Source organism: Struthio camelus, chromosome 17, assembly GCF_040807025.1.
Source record: "Struthio camelus isolate bStrCam1 chromosome 17, bStrCam1.hap1, whole genome shotgun sequence".
Taxonomy (NCBI): Eukaryota; Metazoa; Chordata; class Aves; order Struthioniformes; family Struthionidae; genus Struthio; species Struthio camelus.
Window position 1 is genome coordinate 21,087,925 of NC_090958.1, and position 27,451 is coordinate 21,115,375.

The 27,451-nt window shown below is 39.8% G+C and overlaps 2 protein-coding genes across 6 annotated transcripts in view; both read right to left on the reverse strand.

Moving 5' to 3' along the window:
• The window catches only part of KREMEN1 (kringle containing transmembrane protein 1), a 41,660-nt gene extending 18,278 nt beyond the window's left edge, over nt 1–23,382 (reverse strand). For 2 of the 3 annotated variants that reach the window (XM_068911611.1, XM_068911610.1), the window contains exons 1-5: nt 23,151–23,375; nt 11,946–12,108; nt 7,922–8,013; nt 1,413–1,537; nt 789–942 (exon numbers count right to left, since the gene is read on the reverse strand). In XM_068911611.1, the coding sequence (XP_068767712.1) occupies nt 789–942; nt 1,413–1,537; nt 7,922–8,013; nt 11,946–12,108; nt 23,151–23,229 (613 nt within the window). In that variant the 5' untranslated portion in view covers nt 23,230–23,375. Of the gene's footprint in view, nt 1–788; nt 943–1,412; nt 1,538–7,921; nt 8,014–11,945; nt 12,109–23,150 lie in introns of all 3 variants that reach the window. The other variant, XM_068911609.1, reaches the window with a different exon arrangement.
• Nucleotides 23,383–24,335: 953 nt separating this feature from the next.
• Nucleotides 24,336–27,451, reverse strand: part of SUSD2 (sushi domain containing 2) — a 28,363-nt gene continuing 25,247 nt past the window's right edge. For 2 of the 3 annotated variants that reach the window (XM_068911608.1, XM_068911607.1), the window contains exon 14: nt 24,336–25,695. In XM_068911608.1, the coding sequence (XP_068767709.1) occupies nt 25,614–25,695 (82 nt within the window). In that variant the 3' untranslated portion in view covers nt 24,336–25,613. The remainder of the gene's footprint in view (nt 25,696–27,451) is intronic. The other variant, XM_068911606.1, reaches the window with a different exon arrangement.

Consider the following 27,451-nt stretch of genomic DNA (forward strand, 5'->3'; position numbering starts at 1 on the left):
TAATCTCAGAAAGTTTACAGTTTCACTCTAAAGGTAGCTTCTACATCAGAGGCAGTTAAGATCAGAGAATCAGTGACATATCAGTACCTACTGTGGACTTATCTAGTACCCTGGCTATACTGGAAGCCTGTACTGCGGCCAGGCATTAGGGTACTCATACCCTCAATATGTGAAGTGACACAGCTGGCACTGGTACGTAGACTGAAAAGAAGCATAGAAGTGAGGAGTTCTGTGTCTAAGAAATTATAAAACCAGTGATGGTCCTGCCAGCCACCTAACTGTACTTTTACTGTACGCCCTGCTGCTCTCCCAGTTCTAGTGCATTGCTTTGTGTTGTGTATCTGGCTTTTGGCAATTCTCACCTCGTTTAATTAAAAAAAAAAAAAAATAGTGTTTTCACACAATGAGTTTGGCATAGGATGAAATTTTAGTTGAAGTGCCTCACTTAACTGTATACGTATGCTCTGGTAAGATCATTTCTGAAGGAGCCTTTCCATGACATGCTGTTTGTGAGGGCTGAATTAGCACTGTTTGTGGGAAAGTAAGATATAATCTCTGGAGCATGAGTCAGTTGCCTGAGCAGACATCCTTCTCTGGAAGAGCTATTTCGCACTAATAATGGCTATGAATTATATGCAGAAGTGGAATGCAGCTTCCTTTTGTACTGATTTTAGGTGTCTTGCTGTTTTGTGTGCAACAGTTCTCATAGCTTTTAAAACCTTTCCCCTAATTTGTTGAACACTTGAGGCCTATCCTTTGGGAAAAACTCAGCCCATTTCAATACTTACTGTCAAAAAGAATGACTCTGCCATCCCCACCACAAGGCTGAGTATGGTCTCCAAAGCAAACACTGTTGCATTCCGTACTGGCTGCCTCCCCGTATCTCCAGTAGTCAGGATTATTTCCACAGAAACAGGCATAACCTGATTCCATGCCTGCAAACTTTGACAACAAAGATGCATAAGGAAGGGAGGGATAATATTTTAAGGAGCAACAGAAGTAGATTGCATGAGCAAGAAAGCTGGCAGCAGAACTTGTGTTCTTTGGAGAAATATAATTAGCTGGATTTCCACTATGAATTGTGTATTTGAGCTGTTAGGATGCTACTTAAGGCGAGTGAGAAAGCTGGGATGGACGGCAGTTAGGGCACCCCATCACTCCTCACTGCAGTAAGCAAACATAGTGTCTTTTGGCGGACAAATTATTGGGACGGAGGGAGTTGCCCAAATTGATCTGGATGCAGAGAGGGAGCTTCCTGCAGTGGGAGTGAGACATTAGATTTTCTGGACTTCCTGAAGAAAAAAAAAAGTAGAGAAAAAAGAAGTAGAAAAAAAAAAAAGAAATATGACAGAGGATTCCAAGCATATTGTCATCTTTGAAAAGATTTTGTGAATGGATATCAAAGAAATCACCTTGAATTGCTGACGTCGGCAGGAACTGATGCACGTTTGGATGGTAAGTTTATTGGAGGTCTCGCTGGTGCCAGTCAAAGGTGGAGGCTCTCCATGGTCCTTGTAACACCCTAGATTCCCTGGCACTGGCAAGAATAACAGAGAACAGTCATTCTGAAGATGCACCTAGAAACACCCAAGACACAGACTACTTTATATACCATCTCCTTACTGAGTAGCTCTCTATACATTCTAGTATTGTTGTCTCAGTAAGAGAAATGTTACTCTGCTAGATCCCTGTCATTTTTTCCAAATATGGCCAGGGATAGGTGACAGCTGGTGAAATAGCATCACCTCATCTTAACAATATACCGCCAGTACTCTGTAACTGATTTCTGTATGCTGTAGTACTACAGACAATATAAATGCCTGATTCATCTCTCCTGACAGGACTAGTTTTTAAAAAAAAAAAAAAAAGTCAGTAAGTGAGTTCAGAGCTTCTGTAGGTGGGGTGTTGGGTTCTTTTTTGTGGTGGTGGTGGGTTTTGGGTTTTTTTGATGAAGAGAAGTGCGTCTTCTAACAATGTGACTATGTTGAAGACTGTGATTTTTGTTAGACCTTCAAAACGGCGAAGTTCTTGAAAGGCTTCTAAAGAGGATAGTTGAGGAAGAGAACCTAAATTGTTTTAGGAGGGAGCTTGGTAAGTTTTATAGGAGGGAGTATATTTAAATAGGATAATTCCATAAGCGTGAGAACAAAAATTCTAAAATGAAATCTAAGTATCACAGTTTATGGTATATACAAAGAGTTTCAAAAGGAGCTATATTGCTTTTAAAAAAAAAAAAACCCACATTTATATTACATTAATGCAATGTTTCAAGGCTCCTCTGGTTACTGTGGGAGGTCAGAAAGAAATCTGTCCTCCGTAAATATATAATTTGTCTCCCGTTTTTGTTTTCTTTTGTTTTTTGCACTTTCCATCATTACACTGGAATTTCACCATAACTACCAGAAACAGGATGTGGGGTAGAATACACTGCTGTGCTAATGGCATAAAATTATCCTTTATGTATAATTGGCATGTCTGCGCACATACTTTTGGATTTAAATCTATCACCAGCTCTGTGGTCAGGTGGGAATTTTTCCCCATGCCAAGTTGACAAGGATTATTATTGTCCACCTAACCTCCACGCCTCTGTGTGATGCAGTCCTAGAACCATATGAGAGTTTTACTCACTCAGTCATCTTTCATTTCGCTACTCAGTGCACTGATGATGCCTTTGAACTCTCTCTTTGTCTTGTGGCACAGCGCAATTTCGTCTTTTTGACTTACTGATAGTTTTTTTGGGGAAATGTTTTGCAATCTCTGATGTCTGATGCTAGCATGTGGATTAGATGTTTTGTGGCTCCTTTTGAACTAGTCATCTCTTGCACAGGTGCTGCCTCTGAGGAAGATTGGACCTGATGAGCTATGTGGCCCTTTTCTCTGTCAGATAACCTGTGTGTTAGTAAACTGACTACTTCTGTATTATTGTGCTTTCACATAAATATAATAGGACTGTAATGCTTGTTTTTGTAAAGAGCAGTCTTGTACAGCAGTCATGCAAGCATCTTACTGGGTTCTGGAAGTCCCAGTTCTAGAGCTTTTTATACACATCCACCTGTAGCAGGAATTGAAATAATGACCTCAGTTCAGAAACTTTTTTTTGTCTAATTCTAACAAAGATGGTCTCTTTCCTTTTCTTTTGGAGTACCACATACTGAGCAAGTAATTGATGCCAGCTTGGTGGTAAAATCTGAATTATCTTGACATCTGGAACAGTAACAGCTCTATCTGAGAACCTGGTCCCAGACTTAGGCTATGTTGAGTGCAACAGCTTCTTAATTTTGAGGAAGTGGGCTAGCATAGCTATTGGTGACCAGCAAATATACCGGAGCAAATATTCATAAGGAGGTGGATTATAACATTACAGAGAAGAATTAAGGAAATAATGTACCAGGGAAGAAAAGTCAAAGTTGTGTGTTTTTTTTGTTTTTTTTTTTGAATAGCTAGATAATGTTGCTGCAAATATTCATCAAATAACTATGTTTTTGAAGAATGATACAATTTCAACTGGAAATGCTTGCATGGAGCTCTGATATGCCTTGCAGCAATATGCTTGTAAGTACTTAGATCTCAGGTTACAGTCTAATTTAACATACTGTTGGGAATTTTCATTTGGAGCCCCACCCCAGCTGAGTACAGCTGGGCAGATAACTCTCAGAGAGCTCAGTTTTCTGTACAGGGCATGACTGCATTGCCCAGCAAACGCTTCCTAGATACCAGCCTAGCTCATTTTACCCAGGAGACTCAGGATTTCCTAAAACCACATATTAAAGCTTTTTTTTTTTTTTAAACAACTTTATTGGTGAGACCCTTCAAGTCTATCTCCAGAGGATTAATCCTTTAATACATTCCATGCTAAGAAATCAGACTCAGTCATTTGAAAACGTCTTACATTTTGTAACTAAATCAAGCATACCATTTGCGTAACATCCTAAAGTTAGTGAGTCTCTTCAGCGTCCCAGGGGTATTCCAACTTTCTCATAGCTAGCAAACAGAAATAGCGTCATGGGATTTGGAATAAGTATTTGTTCATGGAGAAGCTTAAATCTAGCCCAAGACTAAAAAGCAATTTTCAAGCAAATGCTTGATTCTTCAAGTTGCTTTGGTATCAAATCAACAAAACTACATGAGCCCATAAACATGCTCAGCTAAAAGTAGTCCCATATCAAATATATGATTAAATGCTCTTCTGAACTGGGACAGCACTTAATAAATTGAATCCTCTATATGCAGACATGATTCTGATATGTCAGTTCTTCCTACGGCTACTGACGGGATGGTCACAGACCTGAGACATTACTGAGTTGCCACTGTATGGTAATCAGAATACTCAGTAAAAACATAATAACAGAGAGGAAATTATTTGTATGCTGAACTGAGGAAGAAGGTCTAATCTGGTTAAACATTGCTTTCACATCAGATCCACAGGAATAAAAAATATTATTTATTGACAATATTTTTAGTATATTAGAAAAATGCATTCTTTGTTCATATTATATTAAACTGAATCATGATGTATGCACAGGGAGCCACTCAACATAAATCTAAAACAAGACAGTGTACATTTATGTATGCAGAGCAATTTCTGCAGAAAAGGCCCTGTGGGTCCTGGTAGACAGGGAGCTGAACATGAGCTAGCAGCGTGCCTGGCAGCGAAGGCCAACGGCATCTTGGGCTGCGTTAAGAGGAACTGCAGCCTGACACTGCAGGGAAGTGCCTTTACTCCTAAGGTACCTTCCAACCTGGACTATCCTCTTTTTCTGTGTGTAAATAAGCAAATAAATAAGTATGTGCATATATCTATATAAAAATATATATGAAATTTTGAAAGCAATGGAGAATTTATACTATTTCTAGATAGATAGGGACAGTTTAATTATCCTGGCCTTTAAAAATTTCCAGTGTAATATTTTGCCTTAATTTGGTCTTAGTGTTTAGCCTACTAAAAGAGCTTGACAGAAATGAGGTAGTCCATATGCTGTGATTACTGTTCATTCTGACCAGGGCTGTCTTAATGTTACGTTGTCGTCTCTTGTCTGTCTCTATTTGTTCTCTTGTGTTTAAAAGTCACCTCTTTTCACGCAAGCCTACTGTTTTCCTTTTACATCTGACACGTTGTCATCTGACACAAGGAGGGCCTGACAAACACCAGAGCTCCTGGATACTCAATGTTAAGGCATAATTACTAAAACTTATGGAATTCATCCCTTTGAGCTGAGAATTGTGCTCCGGCTATGCTCATCTGATTATTGATGAAGAGCCTCTTAGCCTTTTGCAGCAATAATATACGCCAGCCTACTCCTGAAGTTGTGTGAGTTACCCGCTGTTAAGATGTTTACAAGTCCACCTTCCTGCGTGACCAATACAGCTCTGCACAATTGACCTGGCTCCACCATTTGTCACTTCATCCATAATCCAGTCAAATTTGGTATATACACACACAGAGGAAATACGCTTTTAGTAGTGAAATCATTTTGTGGTAATAGAATCATACGGGCCACGTTCTAGATTCTCTATGTGAGATGCACACATCTTCTCAGGCCTCACAGCTGGCTTTTTGCCTTTCATGTTGTTTACGTCCATTCCAGCCATCTTAGAAGACAAGCCACTAACAAGAGGAGATGAAGGCAAAGACGGACTAAGCTCCTACTGGCATAGCTACCATGATCTTTTGTGATTATGACCATCTATCCTCATTTAACATTGCTAACACGTTAAATGCAACATGTTTACAAATGCAGAATACCAGAAGGCTTTTCTAAATGAAATATTTACTGTTAAGCATGAATATTAGTGAACTTGAGACATGATACAATTACTGCTTATGAAAACTTCTAAACAGTAGAGTCTTAATTATTGTTACAGTGAACCATTATACACAAATCTCTCCGGGCAATTAAGAAGCTTCATGTTGTCAGCATTGTTCTGGAATTATGTGAGCATAGCTGGTTTATAGTTAAATTATCCTCCAGATACATGTCTTTTCTAGTACTAAATATAATGATGTGAAAGCAGCTTGTATGAGACAATTTTTTTTTACTTCTCTAAAAATTTCAAATTTCTTTACACAATTACTTTCCTGGTCCATCATAAAACCTAGTTTTGTATTATGCACTTCACAAGTTGCATTTTGGTGGTCCTGTGATTTATCATCAGGCTTACTGAAAACAGAAAATCTGGTAAAGAATAAAAGTTTTTCTGACTTACACAGCTGCATAAGGCATGAGGTTTGTATTAAGACTTGGAGGGGGCTTGCAATGTACAGTTTGTTCTAAATTGCTGTAATTCCTTTTTCTAGTATCCAGTTTCAGTGCAATGCTTGAAGCAGCTGCTACTGGTCAAAAGGACATTTTGTAAATGTAAGTCTGGATTATCTGTGCAAATAAGTGTCCAAGTTTAAATCTTCTATTCCTCACCACAGAGAAAATGAGCAAGACTGGTTTTGAAAGGATTCTTTGTGCAGAGCAACTAGAGTGGAGAGAATTTGCCTTCCAACATTTTTATTGTTGCCAAATCCAGATAATTTGTTAGCATGTGTGGACTTAAAGAAAATGCAAATTCTTGAAATTTAGACCAAGATAAATTTCTTAATTAGTAGGACGCTATTTCTTGTAGTAGGACCTGATATCTTAGAAAAGAAAGAGTAAGATGCAATCTGAACAATAAGCATTGCTTAAGTATTACATTTTATGGTGTTTTTTTTTTTTTAATTAAACACCTTCATCTGCATTTAGGGCTAGGTAGAAGTCATCTGACAAACCATTACGTTTATGTATTTGTTTGCCTGCCTTGCAGATGTGAATCGCTCACATTCGTTTTAAAAAAAAGAAAACTGTGGACAAAGCCTAAATCACCCTTTTTGCTTTGTTTGGCTTTGTTTTCTTAACCTTAAGTAAGAAGTGTACTTCTTCAACTCAAAAGTATGTATAAGTAAGGACTACTGCTCTGATTCTTAAGAGTATACATGAGTGAACCCTTAGTAATCTAAGAGTGAGTACTTGAATATATGAAGCAAGTAAAGGCATTAACTATTAGACTTAATAAAGTGTTTAGTTATGGTTGTTTGTTGACACGCAAAACTGGAATCTTTCTTAAATATTTAGACATATTTTTAAAAAGTGTGATTCTTAGGATTTTATCCTGGAGCATTCACGAATGAAAATTTTGGAACACATCGCTAGGAATCATGAAAAAAGAAACACACCTGGGATTAGATAGATAATATAATACAGTAAGAAAACTAAATATTGGAAGGAGGAATTAGAAGATTTTTTTTTGTGTGAATTCATGTCAGATGACATACATTCAGATGAATAACTTGCAAATTATCTGTTTAAAAAAAAACCAACAAAACAAAATCCAGCGTGTGCTTTAACAGCAATGCTAGGTGCAACAGCACCTGCAAGTAATTGAAGTCTAGCCCAGAGCTCCCATACAGCTACCAAGTAGCCACATTTTTTTCCTGTATCCTCTCCTACTGCCGTTATTTCTTTAAAACAATTTTGTATATGTTGTGGATTATGCACATTAAACTCTTGCCATCCATTTATAAACTAATTGCAAATGGTGCAATTAGTTCATTTTTATCCTCTAAATTTTAATAAATGAGTGATCTGTCTCTGCAGATTCAGAAAACTAGCAGTATTTCAGAAGTTCTGAGGGATTCTCTGTCTTGCCTTTTATTGTGAATTGTATAATCCATTAATTCTGACAGATGAAGAGGGTAGCAGTGGAGGAGTGGGTATACAGTAAGCTTATCATTAACTCTAGTGACCGTTTTAAAATATCGCTTAGTATGCAAGTGGAAATAAGCTGGTTGGCCTTATCCTAGCTCCTGTTGGGAAAATCACTACCCGCTGTTGTATAACTGCCAATCTCTGTTCAACAGAGATGCAGGCCTCAAATAATTACATGGTGCTCTTACTTCGGCACGATGGAATCTCACAATATTTCCAATATACTCCATCCTCGTGCTCTGCAATGTAGCACCATGGGCTGACATCGCCATCAGGATTCCTGAGAGAGGAAAAATAGAGTGAGTAAAAAGACATCATATATTTTCAAAGACCATACAAAAGTTAATCTTACATTTCGGCACTCTTTTTGCTTTAATTCCTATTGCATATTTAAATAATTGGGCTTATATACCAAGAATAATGCAGAAGTGGACAGGAAGTTCAGATAACTTTGGTTATTATAGTACACAGCAAGCACAAAAGGTTAGTAAAGTCTAAAACATAAACTTTTTTTCCCTTCTGAACTCCCTTTTTTCCCTTCTAACTCTAAAAGGTGCAGAGCTATTTTTGGATGGTGCTGAGAGAGAGAGGAGGATTTTCAGCAGCATTTGCTGTGTGCAGGTTCCTTAGACTCCTAAAACTGATTCCTGCCTTGGTACAAAATATATTGTCCAGCCTCCAGCTTGCTGTGAAAAGTGACAAAACCATATATAAAGTTTTGGGGAAGACGGAGATCTTTTCTTCACCCTCAGCAAGGCTGAACCAATCTGTTTCAGTGAGCTGATACATTGGATGGGTGAGATAATTCATTATCTGTCCATGATTATTCATTGCTGTTGTGTAGCATATTTTACAAATGCACTCATTATTCATTAGGTTATTTAAAGTTTTTGTCTATGTACACCTTTAAAAACTATTTACATCTGAAAGACCAGTTTAACAGCGTAAATTGTTACTTTGGATAGTTAGGTGGAACTATGACCTTTTTCCAGCAACAATCATTTTATCATGTATTTTGGCACAATTGGTATAAATGAGGCCCCCGCCCTTCCCACTGAAGTGTCACTTTGGCTACATGTTGTCATTGGGGTATGTTAACAAACTTTGTGCGAGGTCCGATTTTAGACCTGCAAGTGATATTTTTGGTCAAACAATGGAATGCTGGAGACAACTGGGGAATTGAGTTCAGTTGATTAAAGTGGCAAAGCTGCTGCTAGTTAGGCTTTCAAACGCACTGGTAAAAGTATTGGAAGAGGAAAGCCCAAGACTGGTGTACTAAGTATTTAGGTATAACATCAGAGGTTCCAGTAGTTAAAGAAGGTAGAAATATAAAATCAGCCCATGGAAGATGTTCATCAGTGTAGCCGGGGGGGGGGGAGTCTGTACTGGGAGTAGCACAATTCTCCTCACTTTCACAGTTACAGGAAATTTTGCTTTTACACCTGCATAAGAGAAACCTGATGATGTAATTAAATCACAGTAATGGCATTTCACATATAAACGTCTTTAAATGCCAGGAAATTTCAGAGAAATGTGATTAACATCATTAGAAGTCTTTGCCTTAGACTTCAAAATTGCACACAGTTAGAAAACAACTGAGCCTGTTTCAAAATCTCCAAAATCTTCAGTCTACATACTTCTGTCATGGCTGAAATGAGGTTTAGCAGAACATTATAACACATTTCCATCTTAACAAGAGAGAGATGTGGAGAGACAGCATTCTTCTGATAAATGCTGTGAAGGATAAAATTAGATTATTCAAATATTGTCCCTAAAATTGAGCCTCAAAGTAAAGTATCACATCTTAAGTCTTGTGAGACATATGTTGCCACTGAAAAGGGAAGATCTTGTCCGTTGTCAAGCAGCAAATGATTGGCAGAGAAAGAGTTAAAACAGTGGTATTTTTGACTCACAAGTCTTAGACACTCTTTGCATGCTAAAGATATGCTGTGACACTGTTAAAACAGTGACTTCCAAAACTGTTTTTCAACAGAATATGAACTTAGAAAGCATCCATCACTTAGGATAATCCTTCCATACACTTGTGAGAATATGCCTGAGCCAGGTGATATAACAAGAAGAGGGAAATGGTCAACCTTTCAATCAAACTCCATCTTGAAGAAGGAAATTAACCTAGTAGAATGAGATTTAAAAACTATCTGACAATGCAGTCATTGCTCAGAATTAAATACCAGTTTATAGGCTTTTTGCTCCATGTAACACTTAGCAAATTCTCATTTGCTAAGATGAGATTCTAATAAGGATTGGTTGAATACCTGGATTATTAGTGTTCAGGTTGTTCTGTACATTCTGTCTCCAACAAGATCTGTGACATGTTCACAGCATGTATGTGTTTTGCTTTGTACTAGCCTAAGTATTAGCTAGAGACAACTGCCAAAGTTAAGACTCTGTAGATTGTCTATCTAGGATACTGCCACACAGCAACAATCAAAATTATTTTCTTGATTCTGGTATTTGTGTCACAGCTTATTCAGTGGCCTCTAGCCTTTCTATAGCTCTGCATTAGCACAGTTCCTGAGACACATCTCTCTATGCGTCATGAGACTGTTATGCTTTTGGGCTTTGTTGGGCTGAGGCCGGGGGGCTGTAAGGATGACGTTAAATGTTTTCAGTGAAAGCAATCCTTCCTGTGCTCGCATACCGCTCTGAGATTAGACAGCTTGATAGGTTTAGCTGGTTTCCAGGATGTTTTCAAAAAAGAATGCCCAACTTTATGAAGTTTCTCTTTTAAGTAAGTGTGGTATTTTTCTTTGTTCTGGCAAGATACTGAAGCGATTCAAAAGCAAGTCAATTCAGAACTTAACAATGTTGCTTTCTCCTTCTATAACTGAAAACACAGTCGAGTGCGTTAGCTATTGTCTTAGCTGACTTGCTCTATCCCTGCCATATTTTCTTGAAAAACTAGTTCTGATGAAATATAGAGAAGTTCTTCAATCAAGAACCCGGACCCTTACGTCTATGACATAGCAATTAGGCTGAACTCCTGCATATTCATTTTGTCTCATTCATCCTGATTTATGTTACTTACAGTGAAATGATTTCAACATGAAGGCTTAGGCTGTAGCCCCAGAAAAGCCTATAACCTGCTAATTAACGGTATCTTCCAGGAGAATGGAGGAGTGGTTTGAACCTGCTCATGAATGAGACACTAGAGCTTTTCTTGCCATGCCCCAGGTAAATGTTTTGATTCTTATTCTCTTGGTTTAAACAGCCCTGTCCTCATTACCTACAGAGTAAGAAACACCACTGGACTTCACATACATCCCACATGAGTAGATGATTATCACTGTTTAAAGAATATATCTATCAGGTTCTTCCCAGCCTACTTCAATGGCAAGTATAAGTGTGAGCAAAAACTGAGCAAATACTCAGCTGGGCAAAAGCAGAAGTGCTTTTTTGGGCATGCACAACGTCAGATGTTGCGGGAACATCAAGGCTGAATGCTGAAGAGCGTGCAGAGTTTCAGTATCTCTAAACGTAGGTGGCATTCAAACTGGGCTTTTCAGAGTTGCAGATTTTTCTTTGACCCTCTAAATTCTGTTAAATTCCTTGTTTAGGCTTCTATTCTGAGTTACTGTCCATAGTTATGGAGGAAGTTCCTACAAGTTAAGGAAATGTAGATATGCAGTGGCTTGAACTGGCATTACCACTGACCCTTGAGCTTCTGAAATCTGCTAACTACTCTAAGTTGCTGAACAGCTTGTGTTCAGCACAGAATTTTTAGTGGCTGTTTAACTTTCACAAACACAAAGTTCTGAGACACAGTGTATAATAGAACCAGGCTTTCAGGGGAGGCTAAAAACCATAATGGTCCAGATGTTCCTACAGACATTTACTAGTGTTTTTTTGCTTCTGACTTGAAGCAGGTTTGCTTGTTTCTTTTTGAAAATAATTTTAACCCTTTTTATTTAAAAGTAATGTCTAATCTTTCTCTGTTATACTAGATTACAGATTGGTTATAAGACATGCATGTTGGATGAGAGCTGGGTTGAGAAAAGGTACTATACTAATAGTGCTTGTGTGTTGAACCAAAGATCCAGGGTACTGATTACAAGATATAACAATGCCTGTTAGATATCCATGTCTCTGACATTCTTCGCTGTATTATGGGAAGTTCCCCAATTTTGTGTCAACTGTTTAAAGTAACACTGGGTATTCAGGCAATGTTAGTAGCAATGAGACAGTCCTTACCTGCAGTAGTTATGCTCTCCAAGCCCTCCCTCCCCATTGGGATATTTCAAAGTATTATAAGGATGCTCAAAGGTCTCATTCCAAAAAAGACAAGGTTTCCCTGCATACTGGGCGGTCTGGTTCTGAGTGCCACGATAGTCAGCCCCATTTGCTGTATAACATTCTGGGAAGAAATGGAAATGGAAAAAAGAAGGAGAGAGAGAGAGAGAGAGAGAATGTATGTAGGTTTGGTGTTTGGTTGGCCCCCCCACTCTCCCACACCCAAGAGTCTAGTTTCCTTTCACTAAAATGCTTTCTGCATTGTTTAGGCCATTAAAGTTGCTTTCTGGAATTTAGGTGTTCTCTCAGACTCAAACATCTCTTGAAGAGATTACTGATTTCATTATTTTTACTAAACATTGTACAAGACAGTTATCAAATAGGTCTGAAGAGTGATTAATAAAATTAAAATACATTTCCTGAATGAGCAAACTACATTTTGTACTGTGTTTTACCAGTTAGGCTGAATCTGTAAATTGCAAATTTTCCATAAACAAGATTAGGTGATGTTATCAGCCCACCATTTATCAGCACATTACTGAATTGTCATGCTAGTCTAAATACACTTGTGATCCTCTGTACTTTATAAAGTGCAAGATTTTGTAGGCATGGATCTGGCAAACCTTTATATTGTGATTTAGAAAAATACTTACGTATGTAAGGGATTTTCTTCTCTGGCCTGAACTGCTTAACAAAGGGATTTCCTTATATAGAATATATAATCATGGTACTGTGATTTGTCATTACAGCATTTATTTTGTGGAAATTAAAGCTTACAAGTCAGTATTTTTCTATGTCATTCATATATTTTCTCCCATTTACGTCTGTTTCCCTAACTTCCTAATACTCCGTAAATTGGAAATTAAAGCAAACCTTATGATTTCTCTAGTCATTAAATACACTATCCTATTTCTCAGCTGAACTACAGCTCTCATGCTGCCTGGTTTTGCCGTCTCTTATTAATGTCATTTTCTGATCAAATAAATATTCATATACAAGCATGATTTTGCCATCTACTAAAAGTGCAAAACAATTTTTCGATTAAATGATGCATCTTATCTTCCAGAAATAGTAATTATAGTATACCAAAAATAAACTTATCCTATTTATAATTAGTACTTGGTAACAGTTATCATCCGTTCGTTTATTTTAAAATAGTATTAAAATACAACATTCCACAACAGAATTAAACTTGCTGTGTTACACTGCTGTAAACATTTCTTTGTACTGAAGGGACTTATTGGGGAAATATCACAAGTGCCTCCTACTAACTTTGCAGGCTGGGCAACCTCTCTGCAGAAGCCAAGCAGCAGCTGCACAGCTGTTGTTGTTCACTGCCCTAACGGCAAGGGACCGGGCTCTGCTGCTCTGCCAGGCCCTGAAGTGGATTGTGCTCCTCACCAGATGTCCCTTACCAAATAGGATTAGAAAGACCCTTAAAAGGTGTGACTGCCCTTGGAAGGGTGGGAGGCAGAAGGGAAGTTTAATCCTCATATTAACCAGTACGCCTTTTTTTGTGCTTCAAAATACTGTGGAACAATGGAATATTTATTATTAAAAATACATCTTTGAAATCAGTTTTATCTGGGGCCCACAAATGCCAAAATGCTGCAATTACAATGGTATGACTATTTCACAGTAGCATTACATAGCTAACAAAAGCTGGGGGCTGGGGGGGGGAGGGCGGGGAATTGTGCTGTCACTATGCGTTTTCCTGCCTAGGCAGGTTAGAATTTGTTTTAAATGTAACCTTATTGCTGAATGCACATAGAAAAGGTGTCTGCTGTCTGCACAGCCATTAACGGACGCTACCATCAGCTGTGGAGAGAAATCTAATTTAGCAGAAATAAGCTTCAAATCAATATGCCTCCTTACTCTAATTTACCTAAGAACCTTCTATTTATTCCAAAATAAAGGTTGATTGGGAGCCGTAACATGTATTGTTACCTACTGAACAATCTCCAGAACATTAGCAAAGAAATGACAACGCTTTAATTAATCTTCTTCTCCTCAAAGGCACAAACAGTGGATACCCATGGTTTCATCTATACAGTAAGTAAGTGCGCAGATGGCATATGAGGACAAAAAGACTTTAAAAATACAGGACAGGCCTAGGCTGACTGGGCAGCAGCTCTAAAAGCAAAGGTTTAGGGTTCACAACAGATCACAAGTGCAAATGTGAATCAACACTATGGTCACATGTGCATGCACACGCATGCATGCATATACATGCACGCACGCGTACACGTGCATACACACGCACGCGCAGACACGCATGCACACATGGAAACACACAAACAAGACAGCTGAAACAATTGCTTTTCCCTCTTTATTCAACATGGCAGTTTTAGATACTGTGCTTCAAGAAAAATATGGATGATAAACAGAAATGATCAGTGCCTAAGAAAAGTAATTTCTAGAGAAATCTTGGATGTAAGTGATGTAAGACTTGTTAAACTACAGCTGCTAGGAGGAATAAATTGGACCATAAATTGGACCAAATACATTTTCCATGTCCAATTCATAGAGAATATCAAGTAATATAGTAAAGCAAGGGACACAGGTTAGACACATATATTCAGTTCAGCGTATTTTATTTCTCACTTATTCAGCCAAATAGTCCTTCCACTGAGATGAAGCATACCAGTCTGTTTCACAAGACCTGTTTTCTTGGGTCACAGGGAGTGTCTTTTTGAGCATAAAATAAAGAAACAACTTTTTATCCATGGATTATACATTTGAATAGTTCACTTGTGTAACTCATGTTTTCCAAACTTCTGAGCTTGCTGTTAGGTGTTAGCCAAGAGTTTGTAAAGCGACATGTCTATTTGTTCATTTCAGCTTCAATTACAGAACAGTTTCATCTACATAACATTTTAACTTTTACCTATTACAGCCAGCAATGTACAATGCAATTCTTCAACAATACTGTACAAAACCATTTTTCATTTGCTTCTATTGAGATGGAGGTAAATATCTTCCATAGGGACTTGATATTTTCAGTGCAGAACCATGCAAATACTTTAGTCTGCCTAGCTATATTACCCATACAGATGAGTGATGCACATTTACTTGAAAATGCAAATCTGTGTTTCCAGTATTCAGGACACTACAGAATTTTGCATAAACTCATGAAAAAGACCTTTAAAGTCACCACGGCGATGTCATGTTCTTTAGTACTTCTCTTGCTTTACAATTAATATCAAAGCTTTTCTATGTCTTATCTGAAAAAAATAAGCTGATATATTTGGCAGAAAAGAGAGGAACACAAGGTCAAACAGCATAAATACAATAAGGTACAGCATAAACAAGCATTTGTGAGGACACAGCCTGAAAAGAGGTCTCCTTCTGGTTAGTGCCATTACTTTTTTTTCTTTTTACTTTTAAACTAGAAGTAATATTTACTAACACCCACTCAGAAATTTGAGGAATGCTACAATACCTGACTGTAATCTGGTACACACATTAAACTGAAGTTAACGTCTGTCCATTTTAGGCTCTGCTAAGACTGGCCCATGTTTTAACTTGCAGCAGCAGCTGCTTTGCATTTTGATCTTCAGCTTTTTTTCTTAGTCTTTGAATAGGTTTTCTTCAAACTTCATTGCAGTAGTAATTAATGTATGTCCTGTTACATGGGAAGAAGAGCCAGAGCTGTCCTCATTCCTTTTAGCTATAATGTACTGTTCCCCAGACAATAGGTAGCTGTAACAGTGTCTCCTTTGTTTTGTTTTGTGTTTTTTTTTTTTAGACTGCCAGGAGATTTGGGAAAATGTGCCAGTTGACTCATAGAGAAGTTCCCTTGTCTTTGCTAGCATCTAGATGTGGAAGGGGGAGGGAGCAGGATATCATGCAAAAACCATTGATTATCCCAGCAATACTGAAATTAAAACTATTTTTAAATTATAGGACCTAGCAGCTGTTATCAAATTATACAAGTATTTTTATGTCTTAAAAGGAAGTTGCTATGAAATTTTCATTTTTTTTAATGAATAATCATAATTTTGCTGTAGCATAAGAGTGCAGACTTTTCAAGTAAATATTGATATTCAAAAATCAAGACCTCGATCCTACTTTTTTTATAAACTTGAACAATCAGTTTGGGGCTCTACTAAACAACAGTTGTATATATTGTACTGTTTGCTATAAAATTCCTAGTAAAATTGATGCAGATCCCTCAGCATATTCAGCATCTTGGCAGTAAATAGCCACTTTAATTTATCATACATATTGATTTCTCTGCGTTTTGCTGCATGACAGTCAAGACACTACCTTAACGATCTCACCATGCAGTTAATATTCAGAACACGTTGAAGGTGAGAAGTGAAAGTTCCATCTGCAGACAGACCACTGTCCTTTCCACTTCAGACCCACCGGTGCTCGTTCAAGACAAAAGGTCTAAGAGATTCCAGAAAATGGGAGGTTAGAACCTCTGTCCTATTTTTGTTCTGCACCACTGCTACAGTGAGTCTGTGAAAAGATGTGCGTAAACTATCAGCCTGATTTGTCTGCACAAAACTAAGCCAGAAGAGATCATCTGAATAAACACTCAGAAAAAAGAGCAGACTGAACAGTATGGGTAAATCTCTCGGGCTTACTCCAGTTACCTTTTTTCTCCTTGGTAGATTATGATCATGTAGGAGGAAGAAAAAAAAAAAGAAAAAGAAAACAAAAAAACCCCAAACCTTCTCCTTTACTGTTCTATTGCCTACTGGATCCAACTGGCTTATCCATACTCCCTTGAGTTATGACACCTTTAGCTTGAACTCTAACTAATATCAGAACAGTGACTCGATGAAATTAGTATCAATTATCTAAATTTCAGCAAACCTTATTCCTTGAAGTTTTGGAAGACTATGGCATACTTTGACAGAACTTGTGCTGAAGAGAGCAAGACAAGAACATGCAGTTTTCATGAAGAAAACTATGTCCAATCAAATTTTGATGTCTCTGGGATCATTTTTGTAATATCTTACTCAGCTGGGTTTCAGATATACTCTGAACTAGACGTGTGTGTCAAGTCAGTGAATAAAATCAAAGTGTCTGTAATAATGTCACTCTGTTACCTTTGCTACTTCTACTGTTTCATGGGTATGTCTACAAATATAATTAATCAGAAATAAAACCACTGCAGTGGTTTTATTCATGAAAAGCTGGAAAGACCAACAGATCCTGTTTAAGATAATGCTTATGGGCCTCAGTGTGAAAACATGGCCTACAGTGTACTGGCAGGGTCATTTTGATTTCAATTCATCAGATGCCACAGTTACCACAAAAAAAAAAAAAAATCCTGTGTTTTTTAATGATTACTGGGATTAGATATGTTGGTATTGGGTGGCTACTGTTAGTAAGGAAAAGCAGAGCCGTGAGCCTGGCTATGGCTGTCCACCATGAATGATCAGTGTGCAATACAGGTTCACAGCTAGTTTCATTAGAGCCAGATCAATGTTTGGAAGATCAAATAGCAGCTGTAGTATAAATTTTTTCCATCTGCCTCAGTTTCTGTCTCAATGTAGGGACCGTACAATGATCATTTATGCCTGTGTTAGTTTGGGACTGTAGGGATGCCTGTGCTCCACATGGGTGCCACTTTAGAATCCTTTGGAAAATTAAGGTAGTGCAGAGTACTAGCCAGACTGTATGAACCACTTGCGATAAAACACTGAAATTTCAGTCTGTATTGGCTGCCAATGATTTGCTAAGATGGCATTCCAATTACAGCATTAATCTGTAGTAGCCTCAATGGTGAGAGACCCGGTTACCTGAGAAACTCTCAGTTCATGATCATAATCCCAGATGGAAACAGTGCAAACATTTGAATTTCATCTGCAGCCTTTTTTATACAATTAAAAAACAAAAACGAAGCAGCTAGCTACTTCTCAAACACTCTTCCCTTTCTGGCTGACAAGGATGAAATTTTACATATCTTCTGAGCATTCTTCAAAGCCCATCTTTTCTCAAAGACGTGTATTTAGTGACATTGCAAATTGCAGACCAAAGAGATGGAAGTTTCATGGTGGTTTAAATGACATCTTAGAGTGCTCTGGTAAGTTTGGGCTGTATATAGAGCTTTTGAGGGAGGCTATTAGAAAATTCAGAATGAGAAATTTGTTTAACTAGTTCACCAAAAAGATAAAGTTACTTGATACATTCATCTGCTTTAAGTTTGGGAAACTACTTGGAGCTCTGGCTTGCTGCCAGAGAGACTAAAGTTGATAACAATTGCCCAGAAATTATCCTACTAGCCACAGCCAGAGAAGAAGTAAGGTTTTTCTTTTCAGAGTCTGAAGATTAAAGGCTAATGAAAAGTAAATGGAAGTGGCTGTTATTTACACCTTAGGTTTCATTACAGTGATGTGATAGCCAGAACATTAAATGTTCTGTAAGGCTAGAGCAAGAGATAAAGGTTCCTATAATTTACCTGGTATAACTGCCTGCTCAGCTGTCACTTGTTTTTCTTGAAGGCTTTCGGAAGAGTCAGAGAAATGCATGAGCAGAATTTAAGAACACGGACCCAAAGGTGCCAGGTCTGATAATGGCTAGGTGTCACTTGCTTGAGGCACATGCTTGCACTGTGTTTTAAGAAAAGTTTCAAGTTATTTCTGTTCCACTTAAACTATTTCCAAAGCTCTTGCTCGAGTTTGCAATTTGAGCACTCCTCCTTAAATGAAAGCACTGTATCTAGGTGCAGATGGCAACAGTTACAGGCACTAACCAGATGCTGCAGTCTCTAATTTGATTGAAAGGGTATAATTAGACAGCAGAAACACTTCAATGAGAGAGTAATGCACAGAGGGAAGGACAGAAACCACTTAACTGATGCCAAGATACCCCAGCAGTAAGAGGCAGGGGCCCACGGATGGAAGAGGCAGAACCCCAAATTACCTTCTTCAGATGAGAACTTTTTTGTTTCTCTACAGACATGCGAATAGGGATTTTATTATCATAGGTTGCCACAGTTCTTTATGTGGGAACATTGATTAAAAACAGAAAAAGCTTCAGGAGATCAAAGAGGCAAATATGGCTTCTGTGGTCATTATTAAAAATATTTTTAGCAGTACAATGGATTTCTTTGAAGATGCAGTTTTACTGATTGAACCAAAAGTTCATTTGCATATTTCTGTCTGTTTGGACGGAAAAAATCTCATTCCATATTATGTTATGAGGCAAAATAAATGCTTTGGGGAAGTACATGAATGTTTTGGATCTCCCCAACTGAAAAATCAGTGTAGTATTTTTACATTTCACTGGTTTACTATGCCAAATGCTGCTAATGTAACAAAAGCCCTTATCAAAACTATCATGCCTGGGTGCTTACACTAGCTTGTGGTAGAAAACCACAACAGTTGATATGAACTACAGAAAAAAAATCAAGAAAAAATTATCTTTGTTTAAAAATGTTATTTTCAAATTGCTACAAAATGGCTCCCCATTCGGTAATTCACCCAATAAAAACCTAATCTGATGATATGAAGTCACCAGGTTAGCTGAGGATTTCTCCTTTGCAGTGTAGGGGCATTATGGATATAGTTTTAAAAAAAAAAAAAAAAATCTCTCTCACTCTCTGTATACACAAACACACATATATACATAATCTTTTAAAATCCTTAAACATAATCATTTTTTCAGCTCAGCAGCAGAGGCTTTTTTAGCATTGGCCCAAATCAGAGAGCAGACTCAATGCATACTCACCCGACACTTTTTCAAACCTTGACTTAAGCATTTGCCTGTCCAGTAAAGATGAGCCTAGGGTTGTACAGACATGTGCAATTCTGTATTTTTGCTCCCTGGCATACAATGTCTCAGTGCATCAGTTGTTAAATATGTGAGTTTGTTATCCTTGGTAAGGTTGATTACTTGCCTTTAATGAGTTTTTCATCACTTTTGCTTAAAAACCAAAAAGGGAAAGAAAATAAAGATGAAAAAGAAGAAAAAAGAAAAGGCAAAGGCAAAGACAAAGGCAAAGGCAACACCATCTGACTGGGCCAGACTGACTCTGGAACATGTCGGAAGCAGGCAAATAGGATATGAGCCGAAGAGGCAGTTACCTTTTTTTTTTTAATGCTTAAAAATATGCGTTTTTGTAAATGTTATCTTTTTACTTATACAATACAAACACACTGTATTAGCTACAGCTTTGCAGTTGCTGGCTGGTCTTCAGACACAAGAAGCTAAATACGTTTGTCTTGTGATTCTTTATCACTGCAAGTAAGAATGCATGATGCGGTCCCAGAGGAATTTCTGTTCCTTAATACGGCAATTTGTTTTCTTTGTGAAGTTTTAAAACTTTTGTTCCACTGTCAAGTGTGGTAAACTGAATCCCTTTGAAAATTTTACCAGGACGGGCCATAGCTACTGGGTGGATGGAGGGAGGGGTCAACTGCGCAACCATTATGGTGTGATATGACAAGGAATGCAAACTGTGCATCTGGCAGCAATGTAATTCCTGACTCCCTCCCACTCCACTAGCTCCACCCTGCTCAAATTCATTCACGTAACTCTGGATTTTGAATTAGTCTGAATCAGTCTGGCTGACAATTTCATTTTCTATCTGTCTGGTTAAAAATGCTGTTTCAAATATTTCCATGACAACTGCTCAAGGCATATCAAGTCCAGCTGCTTCTCTGTATCGGCAAGACGTAAGCAGAAAAGGGTGACAAGAGCGATACGAGCTTTGCCAGAAAGGGCTGAAATAGCAGCTTAAAGGAAAGATTCAGTTGGGAAGGAAAACAAGCATATGGTGATCCAGAATTACTAAAAGTAAGGATAACAGAGAAAGGAAAAGAAACTTTCTGACAATCTTATACATTCCTGATGGGAAAACTAAGTGAATACTATAAATACAGAAAGTGGAAGTGAGAAGGTACTGCACAGAATATGCAAAAACACATTTGTTCATTGAAACTATGATTAGAGGAAGCCATTTCAATTGCTCTGCCTTTGCAACATTAAATTCATCAAATTCAGATAGTCCTTCAATCTTAGGCAACCTATTCACCCATCTCTAATTTCACATTCGCTTGTGAAATGTGGTATGACTGAAGTCTGAATGCCGCAAAGTTCAGTGTTTGAATTAGTAGAAACTGTTGGATACATCACAGACTGGATCTTTACTTTTCTGTGAAATGCAGCACAGTACTAAGCGCAAAAATGATTGTTAACTCACTCTGATTGTTGTCTATTCAAGTAATTTTTCATCAGAGCATCCCGCAAGTCAAAGTTTCTCTCTCAACTTAGGAAATGATGGTGTGATGCAGTCTGCATTTTCAGACCACATTTTTTACAACAGTAAGTGTTTGAAACTTGTATTCAATAAAGAAGAAGAATAGGCATTAAAAACACACTATACGGCAAACTACCTTGCCAAAGAAAGTAATGTGTCATTTCAGAATTCTGAAATGCACGCCTTCAACTTTAAGGCCTTCTTGAGCCAGCTCATCCTGTTTCAATCCTGTGAGACTACGGGTGAGGAAGAAGATTTTTGAGGTGCAGTTTGCGCATATGAGGAACTCTGCAGATTCTGTAGGTGCCATACAAATTGCAGGTCCTTATTGAAGAGTAGGTTTGCACTGTTTTCAGGTCCTTTAGCAGGAGATAAATAGCTGGCTGTGCTTTCACTATTCTCCTTCACTACCCACTCAGAGGTGTTATATTCTTTGTTTTTTTGCCAATAGCTGCTTGTGCTCAGGCACCTCAGCCCTCTTTGGTGGCTGCCAGTGCACGCAGTTAGAAGTTGGCTAGAGGGTGGAATTGCGGGTGCGTAAATAGACAGAATCTTCTCAACAGCCTATGAAGCAAACACTCACACAGGGATATCCTCCACTCGCTCTCATGCAGCCTCTTGCGAGGAACGTGGTAGCATAAGGAGCGTGTTCTGTCCTCGAGTCTGCGCAGGAAATTTGCAAGTCGTCACTCTTCAACTTGCTTAAGGAAGGAAGGGGTACCTACCCTGTGCAACAAACAGGACCTGATGGTACTATGAGCAGACCCTTAGACAAGGTCTAGATTTGTCCCTCTCTGTGCAACTCTCAGGCTCCCTAAATGCTTATCTGAAAGTATTCTCATGCTTTACTCACTTCAGGTAACTGAAGCACCTTCTGAGAAGTTGTAAAGTTTACCTTTTGAGAACTGTCTCTGGCAAAAGGGCTTTTTTTCCAAGAACATCTATGATGTTAATCATCTCTGAATCTAATTAAGTGCATCTACAAAAACTAAAAGATGACACTACACTGCTTTATAGCTGTAAGCAAATTAAAAAGTCGTGCCAAAAAAGTGGAGATTAACCAATTTCTATTCACGGTAAAGTAAGCAGTGCAAATTATGTGTTCATTGAATGAGTAAATATATGTAAGTAAGTATAACTTAAGGATTAGAATATGCAAAATGTATCCAGAAGGAACAAGCAGCTGATGGCTGTGAGAGCATGACCATCGGGAACAGCTGCTACAGATCTTGAGAAGCAGGACCAGCGCTCACCAGCAGAGAACTGTGGTGCTTGAAATCATCAATAACTGAGGTGAGGACTAAAGCGAGCAGAGAAATTCTAAGTGAAAAATCACGGAAAAGCTCACTGACAGGTAGCAAAGCTTCGGGCTTCCCGGGCTGGCTGGCTGAATGAGAACCCGAACGGCCAGCGGAGTCGGGGCTTGGCAGGGATCCCAGACGGCATGCTGCAGAGAGGTGAGGTGTTCACCTCCTGCGCGCTGGCTCTGTAGTCCCGATCCTGCCCTGCTGCCACTTGTTCTTTTCATATCGCCGTGACTGAGTGAACCCACTCCCCTGTGCCTGCAGATGCCCCTGTGTGGCAGACCTGACTACAGAACCACTCTAATAGAGAAACGCATCGCTCTTCTTCCTCTTACCTGACGTTTTCGTACGGTTTTCCAAACTCCGCGCTCGGAGATCCGCGAACTGCCGCACGCTGCAAACAGCGCACAGCAGCACACCCCGCAGTTTTGCACGAGCAGCCGCGAGCCGCGCGCCGACCCGGCGAGCAAAAAGGGGCGTCGTCGCGGGCGCGAGGAGGCGCTGCCGGCGGCCGAGCCCCTCCGCGGAGGGCTGCGCGCCCGCCGCGCCTCTCGGGAGCTGGGGAAGCGACCGCCCCGCTGTCCGGCTGCGCCGGGGGGGGCGCAGCCCCATCGTGCCCGCTCCGCGCCCGGCGTCACTCACCCGAGGGAAGAGGCTCGCGGCAGCAGCTCAGCGCCAGCCCCGCCAGGGCCAGCGCGGCGGCCAGCGCGGGCGGCTCCATGGCGGGGCCGCGCCGCGGGCTGCGGGCAGAGGCGGCGGCGGCCGGGAAGAGCGAGAAGTGCGGGGAGCGGAGGCCCTACAGCATGTGTCCCGTAACTGCGCCCCGGCGAGGTGCCGAGTGGCAGATGAAGGATCCTATTACCAGCCATGTGACAGGAAAGGAGAGAAACCAACACCCCAACCTGCTGCAGCGCCGGGCCGCGGAACTGCCACTTCTTCGCGCGACACGACGGGTCTGGGCTGCCGCTCCTCGCTCCGCGGCTCCGCGGGGCCCCCTCGCCACCGCCCGGGCAGCCCGGGCTCGCTGCCGGCGCCGCTGCTGCCCGCCCGCCGCCGGGCGGGGGGGGGGCGCCAGGCAGGAGTCCGCCAGCCCCGCCGCGCCGCCGCGCCGTGCCCCGGCGGGAGCGAGCGGCTGCAGCGCGTCCTTCTTTGCTTTAAGGAAACGAAATCAAACCAACCAAACAAAAACGCTAGAAACTCCGCGCTACCCCCCTGCCGCTTTGCGCGGGGGCCCGCGGCGCGCGGCGAAGCGCTCGGGGTACTGCGGAGCGCCCCCCGCTCAGGACGTTACGGGATGCGCAAAGCCGCATCCCGCCAAACGCGGACGACCGAAAAGCGGAGCCGTGGGGCTGCGGCCCGGGCAGGGAGCGTGCGGGCGGGAGCCCCTCGGCGGCCGGAGACCCCCGGTGGCACAGCCGCAGGGACTCACCCGCGCTCACACCCGCGCACGCACACACACACACACATTCCCCCCCACACCAGGATACACAGACAAGGACGTACAGGACCGACTCAGAGACACATGCAGACACACACATGAATAGACAAACACGTACCCACACCCGCGCGCACACGCACACACACAGGCACATACACACACACGCACGTATACGCACACCCGCGCGCGCACACACACACACACGCACGCGCGCGCACACACACACACGCACACACACACACGCACGCACGCACAGAAACATACACACCCACGCGCACCCACACACCCACACACACCCACGCACACGCGACCCCCCCGCCCCGCCCAGCTGACAGGCTGTGTGTGTAGATCACTCAGGGACAACACTATCGAAAGAGAAGTGCCAGGGTTACTATCAGTACGGTGACTGCAAACACAGATAGGCTTGTTCTTTTTCAGCTGCGTGCAAGCAGTGAAACTGGTTCTTTGTCAAGGTGGTACATTATAAAGCCACTATCTTTATGTCTGCAAAGGTTTTGTAGCTGACCTGTCAGAATTTTTGTCAATGACAGTGCCTCCTTGCTTAAAAAACACCCAAAGCACAACAGCAAAAACCACTTACAGAATGTTTTCTTCCTTCGTCAGTGACAGGAACAGAACAAGCATTCTTGTCCTTTCAGCACCTTTGTACCTTCGGTATACAGTGGAGTGGCGCATTCAAACATCTAAAAGTTTCTAGGCTTTAACTGTCATGACAGTATGTACTATGATATGTTTAGCTTTTAGTGTGCAGAAACCTTTCATTATATATAGCTGCAAAGTTGATTTTGAGGTGAAAAATGTGCTAAAATTTCTTTTGGCTGTTGTGAAGTATATAGAAAGCAGAAAAGGGCTTACATGTCAGCATTGAGTTTGCATGTATATTTTAGTACCATAGTTTATTGTGTCATAGTCTTCTTACTTTGAACTAAATTCCTAGCAAACATGGAATTTTTAAGCTAATGAAATATTGATGTTTTGTTAGTTGGTGTTAACCTGTTAACCTTTTTTTTTTTTTTTTAGGGTAAATGCTGAAGTATTGAGTTCCTCCTCAAACATACATATTACGTTTATGTATGTTCAGTTATTTGGATCACACATTCTGGTAAAAGTTGCCAGAGCTTGAACTGTGGTTGCACAAGAGCTTTGTGATAAGAGATGATTTTGTGCCCACTGAATACGTGTGTGTATGTGTGCATGTGCACTCGTATGTATGCGTATACATTCTCTGACAACGGCTAGGACTGGAGACTAGGATTAGTTTCATTTTATCTGTTTTCAAGTAAAAGCATAAAAGAATAAAAGTGCATAAAAATGACTAACTCTTTTATTTTTTCTTAAAACTGTGGTTCGACTGAAGAAGATGTGACTAAGAAGCTAATGCATATAACTTTGAAACTGATGCTTTCAGAGGCATTATCATTTGTTTGTGATACACAATAGGCTGAACATGCCACTACATAATCCCATAAAATTAGTTAGCATTCCGCATGCAATTGAACACTCATTGTATAGAAAGCAAAAATTAACTGTTAGCATACTATGTAAAACCATCACTTGTGTTTGAAAAGCCTATCCTTGGCTGATGTATAAAAAGGCATGCATGCTGCAGGTAATTTAATCCTCCGTTATGCTTTTTCTGTATATCATTAAAAACTTCTCTGGAACTTCACTGTTTCTTGTTCTGATGTAACTGGAACCTCTGAAACAAGCTTCTGGTTGTGTTTTTGTCTTGGGAGGAAAGAGAAAGAAAAACAAATTAAAAAAAGGCTAGAGATAACTGTTAAAATAGTTATAATGCTATTGTTTAAAGGAGGGTGAGAGGAATACTGGGTTAGGTGGAATAGGACCATAACAAATTTTAAAGTACCAGTTTTGTGTAATTTCAGTGCGTATCTCCCCCAAGGAACAATATCCCTCCCCTGTCACAGGCTGCTGAAGACTCAAGATGTTCACGTTGTTACCAAAAGAAGTGACGGAAGGATAAGTAGCACTCTTTCTGTATGAGCAATGTTTAATGAAATTACAGAATATTGATGACTTGCTGTTATCCCTGTGGAATTATCCATTTCTTTTTTCTAGTAGGAACAGAAGGAAAAGGAGAACTGGGCAAATTTATCTGGTTTGAAAATAAGGATAACAAAGTGTCTAGAGAGAAGGCTGCTTTTGGAGGAGAAAAAGGAAAGAACAAAAAAATCTAAGTGAGCAGAGAACTCAGAACTATGGGAAATTCTGAACTTTATATTGGCTTTTTTGCTAAGAGAAGCATATAGCCAACATATTAATAGATACATTTGCAACTACCTGGACACCGTCACAACTAACTGAGAGGGAAAGTAAAGTTACAGAGTATTTTGATTTCCTGCAATTTCTCTTTTAAGTCCTGTGATCCCCCCTCGCCCCCATCTGCCAAATAGCTGCTCATAGAGCATGTGATTGACTGAGAGACTCAGTTTTTCACTTTTAGCACAGAAGGGTGGTTGGGGTAAGCTTGGAAGTGCAACTCCTACATTTTTTTTCTGTTGGTTAAAGCGGAAGGAAATCTAAAACCACATAGCTTTTAATGATTTTCTAGGTCTTGACTTAGGATTTTTGTATATTTCTATCAGCCTTTCTGCTTTTTAAGATACTTCATCTTATTATGTAAGTATGGTCCCAGTTGTGAACACTGAGAGCAGCTCCTCATCTGGATAAGCTGGCTGCAGAGGCCGAATTTTTCATCAAAAAGTCCTATAATATATTATTTTCCTTCTTACATAAAACATATTACTTGTCATATTTACAGAGGATAAGATACAGAAGAACATGCAGTAGATGACAGACTTTCATGAGTCAATAATGGTCTAATTAGCCTTCTCTAGTGAAAATTTATCTGTTCAAAATTTGTTGCAGCTACACAAAGAATGGCATTCTCTATTGTTAGCCAACCATACAGCCCCACTAATTGCTATGGACTTTCACTAAATTCATTATTTCGCTATTAATAAGGTTAAATTAATTCCCTATTCATAAAGGACAAGCTTTTAGCAGCATAAGAAAATTACCTACAGATTGGCAAAATATACAACAGTTCTGAAGGGGTGATGATTTAATTCTTCTCTTTAATTAGCTTTTGATGCACAATGATGAGCTTACTATCACAATGATGAACTATCACAATGATGATAGTTCTGTAAGCATACTCCCAAATGTGAGAAGTCTAGGCATCAGCAATAGCAGTAATAAAACAGTAAAACATCTGTTTCATACCAGTTGGTATGAATGGCTTTGAATGTGAGAATCAGGTGTGTGTAAAATCTAACAAATAAAGGAGGTTCCCTTTTCTACGTATTTTATATGTATGCAAAAAATATTAATTGCTGTAGATACCTATACTGTGTGGGGGGGTCTGCTTTTTTTAATACAAGGGAAAAAGCAAAAATGTTTCGGGTGTGAGTGTTCTCTGTGATGTACAGAAAACAATGCTTAAGTGATTTAAAGGGGAGGG